Source organism: Pan paniscus, chromosome X, assembly GCF_029289425.2.
Source record: "Pan paniscus chromosome X, NHGRI_mPanPan1-v2.0_pri, whole genome shotgun sequence".
Lineage (NCBI taxonomy): Eukaryota > Metazoa > Chordata > Mammalia > Primates > Hominidae > Pan > Pan paniscus.
Window position 1 is genome coordinate 129,549,804 of NC_073272.2, and position 20,051 is coordinate 129,569,854.

Consider the following 20,051-nt stretch of genomic DNA (forward strand, 5'->3'; position numbering starts at 1 on the left):
AGAGGAGGGGAGTCAAGTGTTGTGGGCCGAGGCCACAGCAGGTGTGTGCAAAGAGGTCTGGAGGGGTGAGGGAAGTTCGGAAATGAAAGGAGTTTTGCGTCTGGAGTAGGGCATGAATACATGGCTGAGAAAAATCCTATGCTTGGTCGGTGCTGCAATTTGCTTGCTTTCTAATATGCGTGGATTTCCACCTTCACCCACCTGCCCCCTTGACAAGAGAACAGAATTTAATTTAGAAGAATCAGAATTTATTTCACTATGTGAACATTAAGAATTTACCTACATAGTTGAAAATATTCACAAAGGACTTGATCATTCACACTCATACACAGAGAAAGTCTGCTGAATAAAAAAATGCTCCTTTACCCATTCGACCTCCTCTCAGGGGCGGCAGTGGGTTTGCCAATTCCACTGTGGGGCTTCAGTCTTCATGAATGTTGAATAGTTTGGCTACTTCATTGAGATCTTCATGCTGCTCACCGTCCTTAATGATCTGAGGGAGAGAGAGTAACAATAGGTCCCTAACTCACTCCATTGCGTTCAGGCCATGCCCACACAATGGGGCTACCTGGGGCAGTCCCCATATCACACTGGGAGGGAGTTGTGGGAACAGTTGTCTACTAACCCCAAACAAGCAGCCTGCCAACTCCCAGGTCACCCAGCCAAGTCCCAAGTGAAAAAGAATGTTCCTGAGCCAAGGCTATACCTTTGTTCTGCTCAGGCACAATTTGACCTGGCCGGTGGACAATGCATCTCAGGGCACCCGATGAAGTTACAGGAGTGTTTCTAAGCCGTACTTCCCATCTTCCTCTAAGAGTTATGACAGGCACCTACCTTCCTTGCTATTGGCATTCGGTTAAAGATGTTCCATAGCACAATCCCCACGACCACTTTGTCCCTGAGGTAGAAGATGACACCTTTGCCATAGTCCTCCCCCTGGACGGGAGCCTGTGGAACTGCCGGGGTGCTGGAAGGAATAGTAATTTCTGAGGCCTCGGACTCTGTCTCACTCTCTGATCGGATACCAGTTCCTGTGGCCAGCCCCCAAAACAAATAAACATGGAAGCAAAATCAAAACTTCAGTTATTATGAGCTTGGGAAATTCTAGAAGCCAACAGTCTTTCGAGGCCTGCTTCAAGCTACTTCTAGAGGATTTATTTCTCTATGCCCCCTCAGTAAACCCTGGCCTTCACCAGCCCCTCTCCAGTGACAAAGCCAAGGAAAGGTCTTCCTTGCCAGCTCCTGGGCACAGGGTCAGTCTGACCCTAAACTTCCCTCCCTTATTATCTCATTTTAAATTCATGCTATGAATATTTCCTGGTATCTGGATTTCTTCAAACTGCAGAAGGCTGGTTCTTGTCCTCTAAGAAATAATTCTAGAGCTGCATGGTCCAAATACAGTAGCCACTAGCCACAGCCATGTAAATGAACATCATTTCAAACTGAGTAAGATGTAAAATTCAGTTCCTTATCTGTACTCACCATGTTTCATGAGCTCAAAAGCCACATGTGGCTGGTGGCTAACGTACTGGACAGAGCAGAGATGGAACATTTCCATCGCAGCAGAAAGTTCTATTGGACAGTGCTATTAGACAGGTACTTTAGACAAAGCAGAAGGCACTTCCATTTGGAAAAACCATAGTGGAGGCATTTCTTCCTAGAGAAAGAGGGGAAGGGAAGGGTGGCATAGGAAGGGGGCACCTTGCTGAGAACCACCAGCCTCCAAATAATACTGTCCAGTGGACAAAGCAGTGACATGAATCCACTTACTAGGTTACTAGGAGAGATCAGAATTAAGGAATATGGAATACATTAGAATTACACAGGAAAAGGACCTACATATCCATATAATGTCTTGCTTTCTCCTTCTTAAACAGCACCTTGCCCTTGAGACACCTCTGGCAAAAGGATGCAGAAGTTAAATAACTTGAGCTAAGGTCAAGGAATAAGGTCTCGGAGTTAATGAAAGAGACATGTGTGGGAGAGAAGTCCATTCCAAGAGAGGTGCCTCCCATCTAAAGAAAACCTGGCACTAAGATCTGCCAAATGGAATGGGAGGCAGCTAAATAACTACTCAGCCCAGTTCCTCCCTGCCCAGGACCCATGGAGGATAGCCAGTCTTAAGCTAAGCCTATCAGGCTGTGTTCTTGAGATTCGCCTGAAGCAAAATAATAAAAATGACAACTGAAAGAAAGAAAAATAAAAACGCAATCTAAGAAGTTCAGGTTTTCTTGTTTTCTTCCTTAGAAAGGTCTTCCCAGAGACACACAAAACAGCAGTGTCGTTGAGCTAGCCACTGTCCACTGTCTAGGACAGATACCCACAATATTTGAATCTATGCTTTGACCAGGATACCTGATTTTGCCAAATCTCAGACCACTAAAGAGTGAGGACTTGGGGTTTGGTTTCTTTTAAAGCACAACATGAAGAGAGGCTTTCACTAACAAGCCCCTCTGGCCAATACAGAAACCCCTTGTTCAGGAGAATCTGGACCACTGCTTCTCAACACTCTCCAAGAGGAGTGCTAGGACTTTCTTACCTGACTGCTCTGTGGCAGATTTGGGGTTGTCTTGTGCAGTTGCTTTTGCAAAAACACCAACTGTGGGCAAACTACTGTCCACAAGACCAATAGCTTCATAGCCAACATCAGGGCCCAAATCACTCCTAAGAAGAGAGAAGAGGGTGTTCTGTCAAGGGACTGTAAGGAATGACACGGTAGCACATATTCTCCATGACACTGCATTTTTTTTTTTTTTTTTTTGAGACGGAGTTTCACTCGTTGCCCAGGCTGGAGTGCAATGGGTGCAAACTCAGTTCATTGCAACCTCTGCCTCCTGGGTTCAAGTGATTCTCCAGCCTCAGCCTCCTGAGTAGCTGGGATTACAGGCACCCACTACCACGCCTGGCTAATTTTTGCATTTTTAGTAGAGACGGGGTTTTACCATGTTGGCCAGGCTGGTCTTGAACTCCTGACCTCAAGTAATCTGCCCGCCTTGGCCTCCCAAAGTGCAGGGATTACAGACGTGAGCCACCGCACCCGACCAACACCGCACTCTTATGCCAACCAAAGAACTTAGTATGCAGATCACGAGAGATGCCAACTGATCTGCTGTTGCTAGAGCATCTAGGGATGACCATGAGAAAGTAAGATTAACCCTAATAGCTTTGACTTTTCCTTAAAAAGCCATTATACACAACCACATATCCATGCGGTGATTGAAACGTTCTTGAATTTATTCGTGCTTTTATCCCATGCCACATTTGGAAAGTGATGAGGTTCCCACTTTTGCTATTCACTACTTTTGTCTTGAAATTCCCTTTTTGAAGCTTTAAAGAGCGTTCCACATTTATGGAATTCAGAATTTGAGATGTTTTATGGCTTCATTAACCTACAGTATTTCCCCTTAGCCTCCACTTTTCTTTTAATTTTTAAAAACTTTTTATTTAAAAAATTCAGACGAGCTCTTGCTATGTTGTCCAGGTTGGTCTCAAACTTCTGGGCTCAAGCAATCCCCCGGCCTTGGCCTCCCAAAGTGCTGGGATTAGAGGCATGAGCAACCATACCAGACCAGCCTTCATCTTTTAGGACTGGAATGCTTTCTGACACTCCTTTTTTTTTTTTTTTTTTTTTGAGACAGAGTCTCGCTCTGTCGCCCAGGCCGGAGTGCAGTGGTGTGATCTCGGCTCACTGCAACCTCCACCTCCTGGGTCCAAGCAATTCTCCTGCCTCAGCCTACCGAGTAGCTGGGATTACAGGCATGCGCCACCACGTCCAGCTAATTTTTGTATTTTTAGTAGAGACGGGGTTTCACCATGTTGGTCAGGCTGGTCTCAAACTCCTGGCCTCGTGATCCGCCCACCTCGGCCTCTGACCTATTTTGCCGGAAGTGCTGGTGCCATCTCCATTCATTCACCTAGTCTAACATACGCCAGACAGAACACTTAAAATAATTTTTTTCTCTTTTAATGTTTTACAAAAGGATCAGTTTGGTGAAAAACTAAACAGGACACTTCTGCCAGATGGCTACCTGAGGGTAGAATGTGTGGACATAAGATGGACTTTTTTCCCTTCTGTATGAAGCTAACTGGCTCATAATAAAACCAAACCATAACTCTGTGTTATGGTCCTAGAGATACTGAGTTGTAATCAGTTGGGTCTCCAAGGCACACCACTATTACCAGAACATTGACTGATGCCAGTACGGCTTAGCAGCTCCAGTCATATTTTCTCCAGCCAATCTTCCACTCACAACAGCGTGATCATGGTGCTCTACCCGCCTCCTTCCCAACTTTATATCGTAGAAGCATGCAGCATCTCCTGCCTGTGGAAACAAATACATAACATGAACACATGATAAAAAAAAAAAAAGCAAGTTAAAGACAAAATATAAACTTTGGGGGCTCAAAGAACACTTGTAATGGTAACTAATTCATGTTTTCCATCTACAGGCCAGAGTTGTACTTAAACTAACAAAAACAGCTGATAACCCATTTAAATTTTTTTTTTTTCTTTTAGACAGGGTCTCACTCTATTGCCTGGGCTGGAGTGCAGTGGTGCGATCATGGCTCACCACAGCCTGGACCTCCAGGCTCAGATGATCCTCCCGCCTCAGCCTCCCAAGTAGCTGGGACTACAGGAATGCACCATCATGCCTGGCTAAATTTTTTTTTTTTTTTTTGGTAGAGATGGGGTGTTGCCATGTTGTGCAGGCTGGTTTTGAACTCCTGGGCTCAAGCAATGTGCCTGCCTCAGCCTTCCAAAGTGCTGGGATTACAGGCGTGAGCCACCACGCCTGGCCTGAGATCTCATTTTAAAACATCTATTCCAGGCCAGGTGCAGTGGCAAATGCCCGTAATCCCAGCACTTTGGGACACCAAGGTGGGTGGATCACAAGGAGTTCGAGACAAGCCTGGCCAATATGGTGAAACCCCATCTCTACTAAAAATACAAAAAATTAGGCGTGTGTGGTGGCAAGCGCCTGTAATTCCAGCTACTTGGGAGGCTGAGACAGGAGAATGGCTTGAACTCAGGAGGCAGAGGTTGCAGTGAGCCGAGATCGTGCCACTGAACTCCAGACTGGGAAACAGAGCGAGACACCGCCTCAAAAAAAAAAAGAAAAAAAAATCTATTCTGCTTCCATAAAGCTAACCTAAATCTTCTATAGTTCGGTTTACTTATGTCTACTTCCTGTTCTTTCCTTAACAGACAGGATATTTAATAACCATGATTTGCAGAATATTCTTTTCTATATGTAGAAACCAGTTTTTGGATGTGACTGCCTCTCACCTAGAAATGTTTTCTTAGATTTCTTTTTGTCATTCAGTATTCATTCATTTGACAAATATTTATGGAGTACTTATTATATACAAAAGTTTTATGTTGTCCGGGTTGCTGAGACAAAACTGACATGGACCTTGGCTATGAGGAGCATACAACCTAGTACAGAAAGATACAGCCTTGCTCACAACTACAGAGCAATGTAAACAGTAGTGTGCCATATGAGAGGTACAGATTAAAGGAGTCAAGTATTTCAAGCAGAGGGCGAGAACCTCCAGCCGGGGATGAACTGGACCAGCTTCACGAAGGATGTGGCATTTGAGCTCTCTAACCCTTTGTTCATCTTTGTGGCTATTTAGACTCCCCCAAAGCAACCTAAAAATCCAACGAGTGAGCAACGGTAAACTGTGAAATTCGCTTAATGGAATATATAGTCATTAAACTGTTTACAAAGTCTGAAGCAACATAGAAAATGCTTACATTTATGGTGTTAAGTGGAAAAGAGCAGAATATTATATATAGTATGCTTGCCACGAATAAAACAAACCAACAATAAAACCTACATGCAAGGAAACAAAGGGAAGGAAATACACCAAAATATTAATGGTTGCTGCAGGTGACTTTCCTCTCCTCTCTCCTTCTTGTCTGTCTTCTACATTGACCACATATTACTTTTTTTTTTTTTTTTTGAGACTGAGTCTTGCTCTGTTGTTGCCCAGGCTGGAGGGCAGTGGCATGATCTCCACTCACTGCAGCCTCTGCCTCCTTAGTTCAAGTGATTCTCCTGCCTCACTCAGCCTCCCAAGTAGCTGGGATTACAGGCCTGTGCCACCACACCCGGCTAATTTTTGTATTTTTAGGAGAGACAGGGTTTCGCCATGTTAGCCAGGCTGGTCTCAAACTCCTGATCTCAAGTGATCCACCTGCCTCAGCCTCCCAAAGTGCTGGGATTACAGGCGTAAGCCACTTCTCCTGGCCCACGTATTACTTTTATAACAGGTTAAAAAAATCCAGTACATCTTTTTTTTTTTTAAAAAAAAAAAAAAAAAAAAAACAAGGTTGGGGGGGGAAAAAATTCCTCCAAGGTACCTACGTCCTTAGTTGCAGAGTCCATAAACAAACACAATACACTTGTAACTAGCAATGGGGAAATTACCTCATGGTTCCTACATACTATAGTCTTGTTTATGTCATAATAGATTGTAAAAAACAGCTAAAAATAGTACTCAAGGAAAATGAAAACAGAGTAATTTTCCTTTCTAGGGAACAGGTTATAACATTGCTTCATCCTCCATCCTCCGGATTCACGTTTGAGCAAAGGGAACAGCAGATCCATCTGAAGGCTTATGTGCATGCCCACCAGGGGTTATGCCAGTAGCTGCTGCCAATAAGTAGAACCGGAAGAGCTCTACCCCTGCAGGCATGCACACTGTTCATTTCATCTGCCACTAGCTTGCAGATGAGGCCATACCTGGTCTTCTGAATCAAGCAGTTCACACATTTCTATTCTGTACCCTCAGCCTCTAAACACTCTGACCCTATTTGGTTAGGCTGTTGATGAGCTTTAGCACACCACCGGGCAGACTTGTTCACAGGCTAGGGAGAATGAATTATGCCTGGTCATGCTGTAGCACACTTACCACCCAGATGTTAGAGCGTGCTTGTAGCTCTGCATTTACCCGGAAGCCACCAAAATCTGAGTCTATTTCCAGGCCACCAGTCTTGGCCAACTCAACATTGGGCTCCAGGCCCACAGCTGCCACTATGTGGTCAGTTTCTACCTGAGGCAAAAAAGAAATAATTCAGTCAATTACCACAGTTTCCATTTATGCCTACAGGCGTAACAATGGCCCTTCATGCCATTAAGAATTGGGACTTTAAAAAATCATGGGTTAACTTACCTCTGATAAATGGATTTTAAGTTCTATTTCATAAGCCTCCACCACCCCATCCCATGCACATCCCCCATGTCATTCGAACAGAAATCTGCCACCCTAGCCAGGACTCAAAACTCTGTGAGACAGATAGAATGGGGCTAAGGGAAAGTGGTTCACAGGAGCCTACTCTGGCTCTCATCATTCTGTTTTAATGGAGGGATGGTTAATTCAGAAAATTATATCAGGTTAATGGCAACTGCCAGGAAAACTAATCTACTGGTGTCAAATGAAGGAGTAAGAATGAGGCAAGGGGAGTGGAGAACTGGAAGGCCTCTTGGCAGACTATCTTTTCCTTCCTTACCTTCCTGCCGTCTTTCAGCTTGATAAGTAACTTGCCACTGCTGACTCCAACGGATTGCACAATAGCATTGGGCATCACCTTAACCCCCTCTGTAAAGGCAAACAAGACCTCAGAGTGAGCCTACAAGGCTATCACTTTCATGGGAAGTAGGAAAGCTGACCAGCGGTCTCCTCCACGGTAAAACCAATTATCAATACACAGGCAGTTTTGGAGAGCTGCAAGAACCTACACCCATGGTTCATTTTCAGCACTTCCAGGAATTTGGGGCATCTGATTCAGAACACCTAGATGAACTTAGCTGACTGGAGAATGGTGGAAACATTTTACAGGCCAGGTGATAGGGCTTATGTCAAGGGGGTTCCTATAGAAGCAAAGTTTGCCTTAGGTCACACTCAAAGGAAATAGAGTGGCAGCATATAGAAACAGTCTCTCTACCTCGTCTGACTTTTTCCATGGTCCAGTTGCTGAGGTATTCGGGGAGGATCTTTCCCATATTTCCTTTCTCGGGGAAGAGTTGAATCACTTCTGTGCCCAAGGCTCGAGCTGGGAAGAAAAAACAGAGTAGTTACAGCAGGAAGCAAAAGTCAATCCTAGGAAGACAGGAAGAGAAGTAAAGGAGCAGCAGGCAGCCCTCACTACAGACAGGGCAGAGCTGCAATCCAGGCCGAGCGCCCACTTACAGGACAGTGGGCATGAGGGCCTCGGTGCTCAAGTTCATTTGTAACGCAAATACAACAGGTATCAGAACTGCTGGCCCCAGATTAAGCTTCAGATGGTGAACTCTGTGCACTTCCACCCATGCAGTCACCTAAGGCTTACATAAGTGCTTTGCAACCTCTGAATAGGAAGCATCCTCCTGAAAAGATGCCCTGATTTCATATATCTGAAAAAGAACATTAAGAAAACTAGTTGCCATGAAACATTCCAACTGGAGCTCACAGATCTCTCAAGCTGGGAACCATCATGTGCCCAAAGAAGTTTTTGGCATTTTACAGGAAGCAGCAGTTCAAAGACACCCATAATTCTGTAGTCTGCATTGCCCTTATCATCTTCATAACTCACTTTCCTTAATATTTTATTTCTAAGGAGTCCTGGCATAGAGGGTAGAGGAAAGGAAAGAAAGTATTGCTGTTGGCCAGGTGCAGTGACTCACACCTATAATCCCAGCACTTTGAGTGGCCGAGGTGGGTGGATCACCTGAGGTTGGGAGTTCAAGACCAGCCTGACCAACATGGAGAAACCCTGTCTCTACCAAAAATACAAAATTAGCCAGGTGTGGTGGTGCATGCCTGTAATCCCAGCTACTCCAGAGGCTGAGACAGGAGAATCGCTTGAACCTGGGAGGCGGAGGTTGTGGTGAGCAGAGATCACACCATTGCACTCCAGCCTGGGCAACAAGAGTGAAACTCCATCTCAAAAAAAAAAAAAAAGCATCGCTGTTAAGTTGCTCAGGTGACAGCTTTTTGGTCACCAAGGGATCCCTCACCAGAACTAATCTCAGTGCTTAGCTTTTCACTATATAAACCTTAATTAGGCTGGGTGTGGTGGCTCACGCCTGTAATCCCAGCACTTTGGGAGGCCAAGGCGGGCGGATCACCAGGTCAGGAGATCGAGACGGTCCTGGCTAACACGGTGAAACCCCATCTCTACTAAAAATACAAAAAATTAGCCGGGCGTGGTTACAGGCGCCTGTAGTCCCAGCTACTCAGGAGGCTGAGGCAGGAGAATGGCCTGAACCCGGGAAGCGGAGCTTGCAGTGAGCCGAGATCGCGCCACTGCACTCCAGCCTGGTGACAGAGCGAGACTCCATCTCAAAAAAAAATAAATAAATAAACCTTAATTAAACTCTTTCTACTGATCCTGCCAAACACATCTCTGGGATTCACAGAAAAGCTATATAAGACTAGAGAAAGAAAATCAAGGTCACTCCTCAATACTCACCCTTTCTGCCAAGAGCACAGGCCAGTTCGCTACCAAGGAAGCCCCCACCGATAATCGTAATTGATTTGACTTCCCGTGAAATCTTCTCCAAGCTTCTAAAGTCTCCAATCTGCAGGATCACATCAGTTTAGTCCATTAATTTCCAAAAGGGGCATAGGATAATAATACTAGGAAGTAGTTTCTTCTAAATCTTTGGCAAAAGTAAATTTTCTCCTTGTATAAAGTGACTCAATTATAACTTCTATGTTATTAATGCAAATTTATTTCTTCATGGTAAAATTCCTTCTATAAACAGTGGTTCTCAATTGGTGGCAGTTTTGTCCCTATCTTCCCCAGGAGGACATCTGGCAATATCTGAAGACATTTTTGGTTGTCAGGGCAAGTAGGTGCTCCCAGCATTTAGTGTGCAGAGGCCAGGACGCTGCTAACATACTACAATGGCATAAGACAGCCCCCACTACAATTATCCAGCTCAAAATGCCAATACTGCAGAGGCTGACAAGCCTTGTTCTAGGAAGAACTTAAAAGACAGTACACAGCCTGGCCAACAGGGTAAAATGTCCCTACTAAAAATACAAAAAAAAAAAAAAATTAGCTGGTCGTGGTGGCACATGCCTGTAATTCTAGCTACTTGGGAGGCTGAGGCACAAGAATCGCTTGAACCCGGGAGGCGGAGGTTGCAGTGAGCCAAGATCGCACCACCGCACTCCAGCCTGGGTGATAGAGCGAGATTCAGTCTCGAAAAAAAAAAAAAAAGACAGGACAAATCTTATCCCTGAAAAATGACAGCAGTTTTTATAAGCACAGTGTTAAGAAGCAGAACACCTCCTTGCTTTTTATTTAGGTACTCTTAACTTTTTTCTCAGAAGTCTCTACACAGCACTTGCAATGAAAAATGCCAAGAGGCTCTAAGGGGTTCCAATGAATCAAACACATCAGGAAAAAACAACTATGGAAGAGCAATCAGAAGGATCTATTGCAAGCAATACAAACACTCCATTTTTTCCCTAGGAGCTTAAAACCCTTGAGTGAGGTATCTGAGGTGCAGAGAGAGGAAGTGACTTGTTCAAGGCCAGATAACAAGTCTGGAGAAGAGCCATAAATAGAACTTGGATCTCCCAAGTCCCGGGTGGGCACTTGGGGACTGCAAGATTATACTACTTCTTCAAAAACAACACAAGGAAAACACTAAAGCAGACAATTACCTTTCTGAAAAGCGTTGTTCTACTCTTCACCTCTGCTCCAGCCCTATCAATGGCAGACAGACTTCTTGGAGTACCTCCTGGAAATAAGAGAAGGAAAACCCTTTAGCCCAACAAGCAGGAGCCAGCCCAAACAATACTCCCTCCACCACACAAAGGTGGAGCCCTCTTCACTTAGCACCATGGCGGCAACAACAGGATAGGATACCAAGGCTTTGTTTGCCTTCAGCTTGCCTCACAGCAGGCTTTTTGTCAGTTTCCTTTGAGAAGCAGATTTGAGAGTCTGTCTTCAAGGGGTACACCCTGCCCCTAGGTGGCCAAAAGGCCTTACTTTTGGCTTCCATGTTCTCTTCTAGTTTCTCATGAGGATTTGCCAGCTAGCATAGCTACATGGGTTTGATAAATTGCTTCTGTCTCCTCTCTTGGTTTCTGATTGCAACTGGCAATGAAGCCACAAACGACATCACTTTCAGGGCACAGGGTGAGGGTTAAGCAGGGAGAGAAAAAAGGGCAACTTCTTCATGCCTCTACCGGGAGAACAGCAAGGATCATCCAGAAGGGCTGGTGATCCAGGATGCTTTGACACAGCCAGCTTTTGTACCAAGAGAAGACAGTCACTTCAGAGAGTCTGGGTTTCCATTTTCTTAAGTAGTAATGCCTTCCATAGAGAAGGCTGGACTCTAAAACTTGAATGAGCTGTATCAGGGAAGAAAGCCATCTCCAGAAATGCTCACCTGTTGCAATCAAGCACTTTTCATAGGTTATTTGAGAGCCATCATTAAGTTTCACCATGTTGTCTCTCACATCCAGCTGTACTACCTGGTACAGTCACACACATACACAAAAGAGGTAGAGATGAATTAGCTTTGAAAAAGTTTTATTGAGATATAATTCACATCAAATTCACCATTTTAAAGTGTGGAATTCTGTGGATTTCAGTATATTCACAAGGTTGTGCCACCATCACCACTATCTGATTTCAGAACATTTCCATCACCACCCCAAAACTCCAGGTCAATAAGAAGTTGTCAGCCCAGGACAGGCACAGTGACTCATGCCTGTAATCCCAACACTTTGGGAGGCTGAGGCAGGCAGATCACTGAGGCCACAAGTTTGAGACCAGCCTGGCCAACATGGCGAAACCCCGTCTCTACTAAAAATACAAAAATTGGCCAGGTGTGGTGGCATATGCCTGTGGTCCCAGCTACTGGGGAGGCTGAGGCAGGAGAATCGCTTGAACCTGGGAGGCAGAAGTTGCAGTGAGCCGAGATCATGCCACTGCACTCCAGCCTGGGCAACAGAGCAAGATTCTGTCTCAAAAACAAAACAAAACAAAAAAACCCCAAAACCACAACAACAAAAACAAACAAAAACAAAAACAAAAAAAGTTGTCAGCCCGATAAGAAGAATTAGTTCTTGACCTAAAGCGATCTTAAGAAACCATATCCAAGTAATCATGGGAACCACAGTTTCTGGTACCCAGTTTTTTTAGGCAGTCATATGTTGGAAATTGGTAATGAGAAGGCAGGCAACATTAGAGCAAGTCATGACAGTCCCAAAGCCCTGACCCATGTGTGGAAAAGGAGAATCGGAACAGCCTTTCTTATATGGCTGTTTGGAATTACTTATTATTACTTTATTAATAAGTGTCCTACATCTACAACATTTTTACAGAATGCTTTCTCCAACTTGTAGCCTTCACGGAAACTTGGCTCTCTCTTAAGGAGAGCTTACACATAGAGGCTGTTCGTTCCCCCACACTCCACATCACAAGGCCAGGAGGAGGTGTTGGCATTCTGCAAGCTTCTTGAGGTTACTGGTCTGCTGCTTCCAGATTCTTGTACTTTCATTCTCTTCTAAGGGACATCAGAGGAGTCCTGTATTCCTACGAATCACTGTTTTGAGCCACCTCCTGGCTACTCCTCCTGATTCACTGAAGACCTTGGAACCTGGCTCATACTTTTCCTCATCTTGTTATCTCCTAAACCTCTCCTCCTACCTCAATTATTCTACTTGTTGGTCACAATTTTCCATCCCTTCAGCTTTCGCTCAGTCTGTCTCCTATACTTGCTTTCAATTTTCTCTGTTTATTTGACTAGCTGCTCCATTCTAACTAATTTGGGCCAATGGTAGAACACTCAAACTGTTCTTTTGCCAGTACCTTTAATTCCCTTGCACCCTACTCCTTCTTACGGTTAAGAGCTTGAGCTTTGGAGTCAGAGAGAATAGGGCCCCAGTCTTTGCACCACTCTTTACTAGCTGAGACCATTCAATTAAGCACCTACTATGTATCAAGTTGAGACAGTGATCCTTGCTGCTTTCAGAGTTTAGTGGCCAAGACAATTTAACAAGCACTAACAATAATCAAGAGTGACAAATGTGATATAAGTGGTAAGAACAGTGCAGGTAGCGCTGGGAACATATGACATGTGCAATCTACTCAGGTTGGGTTGGGTAAAGCTTTCTAGAGGCAATGACATGAACTGAGATCTGATGGATAAGCAGCTTCTTTAGCCTCCTTTGATTTGTCCTTGGTAAGCTCCCTCTTCAATCCAATCCCGCTACTCAACCCTCACGGTGTTCGCTCTCAGATAACCATCTTATGTTCTATTGTATTGCAAAAACAAATGAAGCCATTAGATGTGATCTTCCATAGCTTCCCATGAGGCATGAGGGCTCCCCACCACCCCCGTCCAGCCTATTAACATGCTTGTCCCATCCAATGGGTCCCACCTTTGATTCTATGTCCTCTTCACGCTTTTATCCGATTGCCATCTCTCTTTTCTCATTTAAATCTTTTGAAAGAGTGCTTTACCCTCTTTTCTAACTTCCCAATGGTATCTGTTTTATTTTATTAATTTTTTGAAATGGAGTCTTGTTCTGTCACCCAGGCTGGAGTGCACTGATGCAATCTTGGCTCACTGCAACCTCCGCCTTCTGGGTTCAAGCGATTCTCGTGCTTCAGCCTCCTGAGTAGCTGGGATTACAGGTGTGCGCCACCACACCTGGCTAATTTCTGTATTTTTAGTAGAGATGTGTTTTCACCATGTTGGCCAGGCTGGTCTCTAACTCCAGACCTCAAGTGATCCACCTGCCTCAGCCTCCCAAAGGTATCTGAACCGCCAAATCTCACAGTGCATTTTACGGTTCTTTTCTTCCCAGATTCCTCTGCCACGGTAACACTGTGGATCACATTCTTCTTCTTGAAACTCCCTACAACCTTGGCTCCTGTCCTCAGGTTTCCTCATACTGCTCTTTAAGTTCTTTCCTAGTCTCCTTTGTGGGTTCTTCTTAAGCCTGCCTCCTAAAAATTGGGATTCCCCAGGGCTCTATCCTTGCCTTCCTCCTCTTCTCACCAGATCAGTTCTCCCTGGGAGGCTTCACCTACTCTCATGGTTTCAACTTCTACACATATGCAGATGATTCTCAGCTCTCTATCTGAGCCCAGGTCCCCTGGGCGTGGCAGTCATATGTCCAACTGCCCAGAAGACACCTTCACGCAGATATTCCACTTCATACTTAATGGTCCAAAACTGAATTTTATCTTCCCCCTTAAACTAGCTCTTCCTCTTGTAATGTCTTTCTCAGCTGTGGGTACACTGCCATCCACTCAGACATGCAGGCTAGAAATTAGAAAATCATCTTTGCCTCCTCCATCTCCTTCATCTTCTACCTTTAACCAACCACCAAGCCTCATCAAGCATGACTCCTAAGCATGCCTCAAGTGTGTTCCCTACTTCTCATCACCTTTCTATCAAGAAGTAATACTGGCTGGACACGATGGCTCATGCCTGTAATCTCAGCACTTTGGGAAGCCGAGGTGGGTGGATCACCTGAGGTCAGGAGTTCGAGACCAACCTGGCCTACATGGTAAAACCCCATCTCTACTAAAAAGACAAAAAAAAAAAAATAGCCAGGCATGGTGGCGCATGCAGCTACTTGGGAGGCTGAGGCAGGAGAACTGCTTGAACCTGGGAGGCAGAGGTTGCAGCGAGCTGAGATCATGCCACCGTACTCCAGCCTGGGCGACAGAGTGAGAATCTGTCTCAAAAAAAAAAAGTACTGTACACTGTACACTGATGTTATTAATAGCTTAGGCTCTGGAATCAGAATATCTGGGTTCCAATTCTGTGGCTCAGACAGACCCGGGCTCAAATTCTCTCTCTACCACTTACTAGCTATGTGAGTTTAGGCAAATTATTTAAAATTTATTTATTTTTAAAAATTTCAACTTATTTCTCTGTAAGAGGGAAATAATACCTACCTCATAAGATTATTGGGAGGATAAAATGAGATGGTGCACATAAAGCATTTAAGAACTGTGCTTACAAGATTAGAATAGGTACTATACAAATTTTACCTCTTACTTTCTTCTTCTTCTTCATCATCATCACACCACTACTATTCTAATTTGGGCTCTCATCATCTCTTGCCTAGATTATTGCAATAATCTCTGAAATGGTCTCTCTCTAGTCTTGTCTCACTGAAATCCATCCTCCTCAAGGCCAATGGTGATTATTTAAAATTCAATTGCCTAAAATGCAACAGCTCCCCAGTGCAGAAAAAGCTCTTTCACGCAAAGCCCTCCACGATCAGGCCCCTTGCATAACTTCTCAGGTTCATCTCTTGCCACTTCCTAACTTGTACCTAACTGCTCTATCAGTATCGAGCTGCTTCTATTTCCTGGCACCAAACATGCTTTTTTGTGCCCTTGTGCTTTTGCTTATGCTGTTCTTTTTTACTTGAATGCTCTTCAGTCTTCTCTAGTCTGGTGAATGCCTCTTCATTCCATAAGATTGCCCATTCTGTAAGACCTTCTCCTCCAGAAAGCCTTTCCTGATGTCATCACTCTACTGGGCACCCTTCCCAGTATTTCCCACAACATACTGCGCAGATCTCTCTTACTACACACCTATGTGTTATGATTATGTATTTATGTTTCTGCCTAATACAGTTAGCCCCTAGAGGGCAGGGCCTGAATGTTGTTTACACATAGGGGACACTAAATGTCTCATTACTGGCTTATCAACAAACCTATATCCATCTTCTCTGTCTAATGTCCCCTTACAGGAGAAGTGGGTATGTTCCTAACGAAGGACAATCCCTCCACTTATGCTGTGTATCTCATCTACTCTGGGCTTTGCTCCTTCAGAGAGTGCGTCCCTATTGGAACACTGCCATTAGTTTACACACACACTCTAGTACCTGCCATTAACAACAATAAAATATAACAAAACCATCCTGGGACTCCACAAACACCTGCTAATAACTGACCTTATTACTCAGACACTCACCTTTTAAAGTCTAACAATATATTCCGTGCTGAGTTATGCCCAAATTATTTTACTATGAGTAATACATATTTGTCAATCTTTTCTCATCGATAATCCCAGAGAGAAGTTAGTGTGGGAAAACAGGAAGGATGAGGGAGGGCAGAAGAGCAAATAGGAGAGATAACAGCTTTTAGGGTCAAGTTGAGTCAGCATGCTAACCTAGGCTTTGATACTAGTGCTTTCCCCAGAAAGACACGCTCAGCATTATTAAACCTAAAGCAGCTCGATCCTTCTTTGATGAACTACAATGGCAGGACAGACATAAATGGTAATGGAAACACACATCACCATACTGGCTGGTGGGCAAGTACGTAGAGCCTGACAAAAGAAGCGGTCTACTAGCTCACCTTCTTCCCAGTGAGGACGGCCACACCACCATTCTCAATATGAGGCAGGTCCTGAGCAGAGACATAGAAAGAAGGTGGCTGGAAATATATGCTGTATGGAGAAGAGAGGGAGAATATTATAAGCATGTGGAACTGTTATCAGCTTCCCCCGTAGCTTTAATAAAACTGTTTCCATTATCAGAAACTTTAAGGGACGTTTTCCAAAGTAAGTCTCCAAGTCTATTAAATCATGGTCATGACTTGCTTACATACAGGTATCCAGATCAGTGGTTCTCAACTTGGGGCAATTTTGCTCCCAGGGGATGTTTGCCAGTGTCCAGAGACAATCTGGGTTGTAATAACTTGGGTAGGGATGCTACTCATATCCAGTGGATAATGGCCAGGGATGCTGCTAAACATCCTATGATGCACTGGACAGCTCCCCACCCCCAGCAAAGCATTATCCTGCTCCAAATGTCAATAGTGCTGAGGCTGAGGATCCTGCTCTAGATTTAGGTTCATTTCAAAGTAAGAACAAGTGGAGCACCCAAAGAGCTGGTATTCACATATCCACCCAAATGGGTTGTCCAGAATGGTGCTCTTCAATGGAACAACTAATTATAGCTCCTGAGAAGACTCTGCCTCAAACAGTTATCAACTATGATATATTAATATTAATTAGTTAATATATTAATATTGGCTGAGTGCAGTGGCTCAGGTCTATAACCCCAGCGCTTTCGGAGCCCAAGTTGGGAGGATCACTTGAGGCCAGGAGTTTGAGACCAGATTGGGCAACATAGCAAGATCTCGTCTCTAGAAAAAAAATTTTTAAATTAATAAAAGGCATGTGGTGGTACGCACCTGTAGTCCTAGCTACTCGGGAGGCTGAGGTGGGAGGATCACTTGAGCCCAGGAGTTTGAGGCTGCAGTGAGCTATGATTCGGCCACTGCACTCCAGCATGGGTGACAGAGCCAGACCCTGTCTCTAAAAATATATGTGTGTGTGTGTGTGTGTGTGTGTGTGTGTGTGTGTGTGTGTGTGTATGCATATGTATACATATAAAGTTAGCCACTAACTTAATTGAAAGTATACATCCTGTTTGAAAATGGAACTAGTGGGGGTGAGGGAAAAGGGTAAGTTTGTAAAATTTGGTCAGGTATCAAAGGGGTCACTAATGAGAAAAAAAATTGGAACCCAAAGAACATGGTACTAGAATTGAGATCTAAGTTGTCCATCAAAAGGAAATAGCTTCTGGACATGTATCTCCAAGTCTGTCGTGCAAAAATTCTAACATAGGCTCTTCCTTACAGCCTTCCTACTCTACTCCTGAAATTCTAAATGCCTGCTAGGCTGTCAAAGAGAGTGCCGTTAAAAAGTTTCTTTTCTTCTGCTCTTGTAGGACATGTCTAGGCAAGTATAAAGAAGTGATGGCTGGGGGCAGTGGCTCACGCCTGTAATCCCAGCAATTTGGGAGGCCGAGGAAGGCGGATCATGAGGTCAGGAGATCGAGACCATCTTGGCCAATGTGATAAAACCCCATCTCTACTATAAAATACAAAAAATTAGCCGGGTGTGGTGGTACGTGCTTGTAATCCCAGCTACTTGAGAGGCTGAGGCAGGGGAATTGCTTGAACCCGGGAGGTGGAGGTTGCAGTGAGCTGAGATTGCGCCACTGCACTCCAGCCTGGTGACAGAGCAGCAAGACTCCATCTCAAAAAATAAAAATAAAAAAAGAAGTGACAATACAGGCCAAGTTGATCTTCACCTAAAGAAGCTTAATATAAAGGTTCCAGAAATAGGAGCATTAGTATTTCAGAGGCCAACATTACACCATCAACTGTTGGTAGATCTGGTAACAGAATCCAGGACTCTTGCCTTTTGTAGACTGTTATCTCTAAGCTGTACCAAGTGTGGACCACAGTAGACTCTAGTGGACAGCCAAGCCATCCCTCCTATTACTGTACACAGTCAGTGGCAAAATCCTAACCTATTCTCTGTGCTTAGCTGAAGTTGATAGGCTCATTTTACATAAGCAAACACACCTTCTCTCTTTTCCATTCCACTGTTTGAATCGCAGTGTCTTTGTGACATTTGGGTCATCTGAAAACCACAGTTCTTTTGAAAGAGGAGGTCGCATGTACGGCAGCTCAGGATCTTCAGATACAATCAGTACCTTCAGACATAAAAATCATGACGCTTATCAGAGCCAAGTCATTTAAGGGGCAAATGTCAAAGCATTCACATTAGCTAAATGCTTGCAGACTGTACCCTCTGTGCCAAGCAAAAAAACATGCACCTTACCCTGGCCCCAGGATCCCGAGCCCGGATGGATCTGGCTGCAGCAAAAGCAGCTGTGCCTCCACCAATTAGCAGGAAAGGAACATGACTTGGCGCCTTGTCTTGAGGAACTTCCTCTCCTTCTGAAGCTGAAAGCAACAGAACAGACTGGATGAATCTTCTTGAAGTCTCAGATGATTCTTTGCCACTGTTAAAAAAAAATCACCTTGCACTTGTCTCAATCCTCCACATAAAGCTAGCAAAACATACGACCTACGCTAATCTTAACAATCTTCACAGCATCCTGATGGGAGAGGAAAAGCAAGTATCCCTTTCATTTCATAAGTGAAAAATAGGAGAATGATTTCACCAATGTCATTCATTCATCAGGTCTGAACTGGTACTAGGACATAGCTTAAATATTTAGTTACTTCTAAAACATTTAGAAAGTATACATCAGTAGGCTTTTGCCCTTCCCATCAATTTCCTAGTGATCACCAGGAAAATATCAGGCTCAGTTTCACCTTCTGTTAGCAACAAAGGGAGAAAATCCAGGAGGTCAATTGGGGATTATCATACAATGTTCAAGAATAAGGGGGTGCTTTTGAAAAAAGCAGAACAAATTGCCCACCCAGAGTTGTGGGGCTTATTAAAGGATTAAAACATTCCTCTCTGAAAATTGAAGCGAATCATGTGAAATGGAAGTGATGGCTAGCGTATGTGCTTTAGGAAAGCAAATATACCTTTAGCAACTCGAAACTGCAAAGACTCAAAAGGGGAACAAAACAGACTAGAAGAATTTCCTCATTTAAAAAACAGCTTTCGGCTGGGCATGGTGGCTCCCACCTGTAATCCCAGCACTTTGGGAGGCCGAAGCAGGCGGATCACCTGAGGTCAGGGGTTTGAGACCAGCCTGGCCAACATGGTGAAACCCTGTCTCTACTAAACATACAAAATTAGCCAGGCATGGTGGCACACACCTGTAATCCTAGCTACTCCAGAGGCTGAGGCGGGAGAATTGCTTGAACCCAGGAGGCGGAGGTTGCAGTGAGATGAGATCGGGCCACTGCACTCCAGCCTGGGCAAAAAGAGTGAAACTCCATCTCAAAAAAAAAAAAAAAAAAAAAAAAAAAAAAAAAAAAAAAAGGTTTTCATCTCTTTTCCATCTTTTCCAATAGTTTTCCTTGCTAAGCTTGCCTTTTAAGAGACTTTTTTTTTTTAGACAGAGTCTTGCTCTGTCACCCAAGCTGGAGTGCAGCAGCGTGATCTTGGCTCACTGCAACCTCCGCCGCTTCGGTTCAAGAGATTCTCATGCCTCAGCCTCCCGAGCACCAGGGATTACAGGCGTGCACCACCACGCCTGGCTAATTTTTGTATTTTTAGTATAGATGGGGTTTTACCATGTTGGCCAGGCTGGTCTTGAGCTCCTGACCTCAGCTGACCCGCACATCTCGG

General features: G+C 44.4%; 1 protein-coding gene across 3 annotated transcripts in view; it reads right to left on the reverse strand.

Moving 5' to 3' along the window:
- Positions 1-231: 231 nt before the first annotated feature.
- Positions 232-20,051, reverse strand: part of AIFM1 (apoptosis inducing factor mitochondria associated 1) — a 36,195-nt gene continuing 16,375 nt past the window's right edge. For 2 of the 3 annotated variants that reach the window (XM_034949662.3, XM_034949664.3), the window contains exons 4-16: positions 18,621-18,745; positions 18,362-18,492; positions 16,340-16,430; positions 11,394-11,478; positions 10,663-10,739; positions 9,458-9,566; positions 7,952-8,059; positions 7,517-7,605; positions 6,919-7,059; positions 4,180-4,322; positions 2,540-2,664; positions 835-1,031; positions 232-493 (exon numbers count right to left, since the gene is read on the reverse strand). In XM_034949662.3, coding sequence (XP_034805553.1) covers positions 422-493; positions 835-1,031; positions 2,540-2,664; positions 4,180-4,322; positions 6,919-7,059; positions 7,517-7,605; positions 7,952-8,059; positions 9,458-9,566; positions 10,663-10,739; positions 11,394-11,478; positions 16,340-16,430; positions 18,362-18,492; positions 18,621-18,745 — 1,493 coding nt within the window. In that variant the 3' untranslated portion in view covers positions 232-421. The remainder of the gene's footprint in view (positions 494-834; positions 1,032-2,539; positions 2,665-4,179; positions 4,323-6,918; positions 7,060-7,516; positions 7,606-7,951; positions 8,060-9,457; positions 9,567-10,662; positions 10,740-11,393; positions 11,479-16,339; positions 16,431-18,361; positions 18,493-18,620; positions 18,746-20,051) is intronic. The other variant, XM_034949665.3, reaches the window with a different exon arrangement.